Source organism: Salvia miltiorrhiza, chromosome 8 (assembly GCF_028751815.1).
Source record: "Salvia miltiorrhiza cultivar Shanhuang (shh) chromosome 8, IMPLAD_Smil_shh, whole genome shotgun sequence".
Classification (NCBI taxonomy): Eukaryota; Viridiplantae; Streptophyta; class Magnoliopsida; order Lamiales; family Lamiaceae; genus Salvia; species Salvia miltiorrhiza.
In genome coordinates, this window is record NC_080394.1 from 11,476,573 (window position 1) to 11,483,873 (window position 7,301).

The 7,301-nt window shown below is 31.9% G+C and overlaps 1 protein-coding gene across 1 annotated transcript; it reads right to left on the minus strand.

Annotated features, from left to right (window-relative positions):
- Positions 1 to 6,323: 6,323 nt before the first annotated feature.
- LOC131000984 (transcription factor RADIALIS-like) lies at positions 6,324 to 7,301 on the minus strand. Its single transcript, XM_057927137.1, has 2 exons — positions 7,025 to 7,301; positions 6,324 to 6,570 (listed from the first exon to the last, which is right to left on the minus strand). The coding sequence occupies exons 1-2, from the start codon at positions 7,289 to 7,291 to the stop codon at positions 6,547 to 6,549; spliced, it is 291 nt and encodes a 96-aa protein (XP_057783120.1). The 5' UTR covers positions 7,292 to 7,301; the 3' UTR covers positions 6,324 to 6,546.

Here is a 7,301-nt window from a genome sequence, read left to right on the forward strand (position 1 = left end):
TATATGCAGTGCTCTGCAGAAATGAAATAACTATCATATGTAAAACTAACGAAATAGGTTCATGCTGATACATATCTGCAATTAGAGCATCCATACTTAAGAGAGTTTTTTCGAGGCGCTCTAAGAAGGTGGATTCCATTTAAAAACTCTATCTCCGCATTCATGGGCTCTAAAATTAACATTTTTATTTAATTCAAAATAACCTCTTCAATTTTAAAGTCGAATATTTTTGTAAATTTAAAATTTCAATATTATTAATTAAAATAAAATACAATAATAATAAAAATATTACAATAATTAAAATATAATTAGGTATAATTTAATTATGGCTGGATCGGACCAAATTGAGCCCCAAATGTACGTGATTTGAACTGGTTGTACATTTGTCAGTCGCGAATGGAGTAGTTGATGGAGCAGCGCTACTCGCACCTCGTCGTTACCCCTGTCTCCCATTTCGTCGCATTTTCTCATTTGTCTTCGATTATCATGTTATGCATAATAATGCACGCAAACATGATATCGCTCAGATGCTCATTCTTCTGTAGGTCCTTTGATAATAGCCCAACGAGATTAAAGGATGCTAAAAGCTCATTCTATGTCTCCAAGCTACTATTTGCATCAATTTGAACCTTCTCTTCTTCTCGTCTGACGGGAATAGAGGATCTGCACGACCGTGGGTCAAACGGGGTAGATGTTGTCAGTCAAGTAGTATCACATCGTGTAGTAAGAGTTGTTGGCTTTGAATGTCACCAGCGGAGCTGTTCCTTCAAGAACATTGTTAAACAATGGTGATTGGTTTAGCACATTGATGTCATTGCTTCAGTTGGCATCCCGAAAAACGCATGCTAGATCAATAGATCTTTGGATGCGACGGCATTGAGGATGATGGTCGGCTCACCGTGATCACCTCGGTGTATGCTCCTTGCCACGTTGTTGGACAATTCTTCCATGTCCATTGTTTGAGCTGGGCATCCCAAAAAACACATGCTAGATCAATAGATCTTAAGATGCGACGACATCGAGGATGATGGTCGGCTCACCATGATCACCTAGGGTACATGCTCTTTGCCACGTTGGATAATTCTTCCACGTCTAATGCATGCAATCGACGCTCCCTAGCATTTTCGGAAATTCGTGCTACGCCTCGTGCATAGCAAGTAGTTTTTGGCAGTTGGCGGTCTCGATAGAATTTCCTCAAGCACAGCAGTGACGTCGACTCGGCAATACGCAGATACTTGTCGTAAGAATCTGCGGCACCTCCATTCGCGAGTTGCCGAATTATCATCGTACATTTTTGAATCGGTATGAAGCCTTGTCTTCTAATAGCGTCTCCGCATTGTTGGAAGTAAGGATCAGACTCCACCGCATTAATGATGTGCAAGAACAAGTATCGACACATACAAAAACATCGCCTGAAAAATGCTTCGCCAAAGATCAAATCGGGGCGAAGAAATCTCGATAAAGTCGTTCACCACCGGCTTCATGATCGTGACGAATGTATACTTTCTTCTTCCCTCTTTTTTTCAAAGGGCTATCCGGTGGACCTACATGACTCGCTATTTTTAAAAATTCATTTACAAGTTGTATAAATTGAACGGCATGAGGAACGTTGAATATTGGGACGATTGAAACCTCATCAGCGTTAGAATCAGAGGAAGAGTTGGAACTTGGAAGAGGAGTGGGAAGAAGAAGGCATTGTTAGAGGAGGAAAATGAGAGAATTGAATTTGATACGAGAAATGAAAAGAATGAAAGTATTTATAGAGTAATTTTAGAATTAAAAAGGGAAAAAAAGTTGTTACAAATGAGTAAATTTAAAATAAAAATAAATAAAATTCAGCTAAAAAAGAGCTATTGAATTCATAACATTTTTTTAATATGACGCTTGCATAGCACGCGCCTTACCTTTTGGCCAACGCACCTAGCACGAGGACACGAGCCGATGCGGCAGCGCAAGGATATAGTGAAAGAGTGGGCTGGATGCTCATTTAGAGCCCATGTGGGTGCTCTAAAATGTTCAAGAATATCAGTTTAGATCTTCTTTCTCAATATTTTTGTTGTGTCATTCGTGTTTCATTATTAAATTCATTACTCCTTTCGTCACCTAATTTCATGTCCCTCTAAAAATGTCATAAGTTTTAATAAAATGATTGAAGGTGTTGTGAGTAAAATAAATGTCTCATCTTTGTGAGAGTGTTAAAATGATTAAAGTGTAATAATGGTTCCACTTTTTATAGGATTGTGAAGTAATTTTACTAAAAACAGAAAGGAACATGAAATTGGGGGGGGGGGGGGGGGGGGGAGGGGATTAAAATGACGAAAGGGGCATGAAACTGGCGAACGGAGGATATATTATAATAATTAATATGCATGACAAAATAAAATTATTATAATATAAACTCTAATTAATATTTATAATTCTAAATATTGAGAGCTTATACATTATATACTCAAATAATAGAATAACGAGCCCTAAATTATTTATTTATTCTAATTAGGTATAGTCAATTTTATTAATAGTTATAAAATTAAATTAAAATGCCAGAACTATGAAATAGATAAATTAATTAAAAATGAAAAATAAAACAACAGAAAGTCGGATAAAATATAGATAGTGCCAAAACGTAACATCTAAAGCAAACCTTGTACTTAATTATGAGTTTTACATTAAAAAAGAAGAAAAGGAATTCGAATTTGGCAATAACTCAGCTTCAACAACAGAAAGGGCGCAACTGAAAAAATGGTTGCTTGAGATTTGCAATACGCTCGTGAGTATTTGGATCTCCGTTGGATTGGATAGAAGAAGGGCGGAGATTAAAAAGATTAGGGATCCACATTGAGTTTTTGGCAGTCGACGGCGATGAAGGTTTTGATATTGCTTCAACGATGATGGCAGGGATTACTTGTGGCGGTCAAGGGATTGGCCGCTGAGTCAGTACGAGCTAATTAATTTCAATAAATACTTTATTTTTCCTCGATTCTCTATCTAATATTATGTGCTATCTTGATTGTGTTGCCTGATTTTCTATAATCTATATATTCAAAATGTAAATTTTCATTTGAAATTAATTGAAAAAATTAAGTGATAATTTTTTAGTTATAATAAAATAAAAAGTTTATTTATAAATTATATATACATATATACTTTTTATTTTCTCTTTCTTTATCTTTTTATTTTTTTTTGTTTTATTTTTATTTAGAATTATGGAATTCGACTAATTATAAAATATTATACTATCGTGATCTTTAATTTGATATATTTTATGAAACTGTTTGTTTTAAAATATAAAAATTATATTTATGTAAAGATTAAAATTTTAAAAAATATCTTTTCTTTCACATCTTTTTTTTGAATAAATCTATTTTTCAATTATTTTTTATTTTCATTTTTGTATTTTTATTATTTAACTTTTTTTTGCCTAATCATAATATCAATTTTTATTATTTGTGCATGCTTCTTTAGTTTTTTTAATATTCAACTCAAACATATTCAATTATAAGTATGATAATTGAGTTGGTATCAATTAATTTATATGGGTTCATTAATTCAAAATTTATTTGATTAATAATTGATTTTTTATAATTAGGGTTTATAATTATTTTTTTATATTTATTTGAATTAATAATTGATTATTTGGGTTCATTAATTCAAAATTAGGGTATATACTTTTTTTAAATTTTAATTTTTAGTGATAAATATTAATTAGAGTTAATAATATAATAATATTTTTTTATTTTTATAAAAATGATTATAAATTAAGAGTGGTACACGGTGGTACACACTAAATAGTGGGAGAAAGGATCACATCCGCAACTTTGCATGGATTCATTCGTTTATAATTAGACAAAGTGTGATATTATATAACATTCCAATTCCAAGTATGACACATATATTAATTATTTTAAACAAAAAAGTGGCAATAATTAATGGAGTTACAGTGCATGTGTGAGTTTAATTTCCGTTGGCTATAGCTAGGCTGAGGTTTGTTCAACAAATTAACCTAATAGCTATGATTTGATTTTATCGTCAACCCACATTTGCTGCCTCAAGTCACTCATCTAATTCCACATAATCTAATTGAGCAATTCATTAATTATTATCTAATAATTATGTGCATATATTTGCAAGTAGGCCACGTGCAAAAATACCATTATGTATCCTACTTACCTGAATCCAGGTTTCGCGAAATTTCCAGTTACAATTATTGATGATATTGTACAAATTAAAAATATTACGAGTTGTCCCCAATGGGACACCAAGCGGTACGACCTCCTGTGTGTGAATAGTGAGGTCCTAGGTTCAAACCCCACTCTTAAGTGTATAAAATATAAATGATTTTCAGCCCTTAGATCATCAAGATCTACGGTTGATTCGTTTACGGTTGATTCGTAACCCTTTTGGATGAATTCGTGGTCCTGGGTTCGAATCCCAAAGGTAACAAAAATTTATTTTTCGCAATTCGTAACCATATTGGATGAATTCGTAACCCTGTTGGATAAAATTCGTACATTAAAAAACGTTTATATTTATATTTTAAGAAGTGTTTTTACTGTAGCCCTCCCCTATATATATATATATATATATATATATAGGAAGAGGTTATAATAAAAACCTCTTTTAAAATGAGAACTAGGAACCACATCTTAGCCTTTAAAATTGAAGATCTAGTGCTTAGGATTAATTTGAGAAAACATGAGCATAAAATGGTTCCATTAGTTATACATTCCCGTATTTTTGTGTTTTTGATTAGTTAAAGGTTATATTTGTCTTTTACTATTTTCTTAATTGGTTTTAGTTGATTAGTTTTGGTTTCGTATATACGAATGCAATTAAATCCCAACTGTTTCAATTAAAATCCACATATATGTATATACAATTGCAACTAAATTAACAATTAATAATTTATATATTTTAAAGCTATGCACCTAAACATTCTTTTGTGCAATAGATTATTTATTATGCACCCACTCACTAGTAAAATGCACTTAAATTAAATAATTAAAGCAAATAAACATTCCAATAGTGTTATTCACGAATTTGTGCAATAATTTTTAATATCTATGCAACAATAAAATCTGCTTGTGCAATTCTTAATATCTATGCAACTGTGCATCTTGATATTATGTACATAGTTAAGAAGTGTTTTTGCAGAGCAATTTTTGTATATTTTTTTTGTATTTATAATATATTTTTAGGTTGCTTTATTATATGTCCATTGTTGCACGTTTAATTTTTGTGTTGCACTTCGTTTTATAATTCATTTTATTTATATGTAGATTTTAGTTGCACGGTATATTAATTTCGTGGACGAATATTGTAATGCATATACTTGCACAGATATGTATTGTAATTGCATAGATGTGTGTTGATGTAGCACAGTTTTATTTTTGAGTATATTTCAAATGCACAGCTACTTATGTTCGTTGCATAGATGTTGTGTTGCATATAATTTTAATTGCATAGTTGGTATCTAAAGCTGCATAGTTGTTGTAGTGTACTATGTTGCACAAATGAAAATTTTAATTAAATACATAATGTGTTAATTTTAATTGCATATGCATAATTGGTATCTAAAATTGCACAAACGAAAATAAATATAGATGAGAGAACTTGATAAAGAATCCCATAAAAATCAATTCTATAGTTAATTCAATAAAATACAAATGACTTAATTAACCTTTAAATTATATCAAACTAAAAAAACGGCACTTATTAATTAGAATATCTAATTAGGCATGTTTTATTAAATGAAACAATCCTAACCACTAGATCTTCAATTTTAAAGGTTAGGATTAGGTTCCTAGTTTTCATCTTAAGGGGGGTTTCTATATTAACTCTACCCTACTATATATATATATATATATATATATATATATATATATATATATATATATATATATATATTACGAGTTTGCGATATCATGGCCCGACGGATTCATTCATCTTTTCACGGATTTTGTTATCATTTTTAAGATTTTCACATAATTTGGAAACGTATACTCTGTAATGTTAAAATAGACTAAGGATGTATTTTCTTTGATTAATAAATTTATCATAAAAAAAAATATGAGATAGAGGATATAAAATCTTTTAATGTTCATAGTGGATCAAATTATGAGATAGAGGATCAAATACGATGGGATATAAAAAAAATTATGAGATAGAGGATCAAATTTGCTAAACTAAGACCCAAAGTAATTAAACACCCTATACAGTTTTAATGTTCATAGTGTTTCAGAAATACCCCCTAATTTATATTTTGGGACAAAAGGTTCGAATCTCAAAATTAAAATTACAATTACACCCCTGAAAATGGCAGCCGGTTAAATAGATCCCTCAAATTTTATTTTAATTTTCTACCGCACCAACTACTGAATATACATATATAGTGGTGCGCAATTTAAGTGAGACGACAAGAAGTTGAAATGGTGGGTTACAACATAGATCCAGAATAAGATTAATAAAAGGGAAACGCAGATTAAACATACACAACTTCGAACATATATAAATACATGCAAGTTGGCCAATGCCACCAGGAATCACCATTCAACGCAGTTTCAGCTTTTCGTCCTGCATGCCAAATTAATAATGTATCATTTTCATTGTAAGTTGTACACTATACAATATATATATATATATATATATATATATATATATATATATATATGCGCGCGCGTGCGAGAGAGAGTGATGAGCATCAACATGGACGTAAATATCCAGTATGTTAATAAGTAGAAATTAAAAGAATATGCATGTTAAAATTAAAAGTTTGGTTAGATATGTGAATCATCTGATAGGTAGTTATGTAACACAATTTCACCAAATAAAAGGTAGGACTTAGGAGGATGCATGCATGATGCATGCATTAGGAAGGTTTGGGTATTTGCATCTAACTTTAGCTACTAAAACAAGAAAATGAAACCTCAAATTATGGGTCCCTCCCTCGCACATGCACTAGTGAAGTTTGGAAGAAAATTAGTATGAGTAGACTCAAAATAGCATGCATTGGAATTGGATAGTTTACCTGGGTTGGGGTATTCCTGTAGTTGGGAAAGGGCACTCTACCGCTCTCAATATGTTTGAGATCCTCGAGGAGGATCTCATAGTGGGCCTTCACCTCCTCCGGCGTGCGGCTGCCCACCGCCCTCGCCACGTTGGCCCACCGCTCCGGCGTGTCCTCCACAAACTCCGCCAACGCCTTCTCGAAATCCTTATTCTCCTTAGCACTCCACTTCATGGAGCTGGATGCCATTTTTCTACTCAACACTTTGTTTTTAAGATTAGGGATCATGTGGAAATGC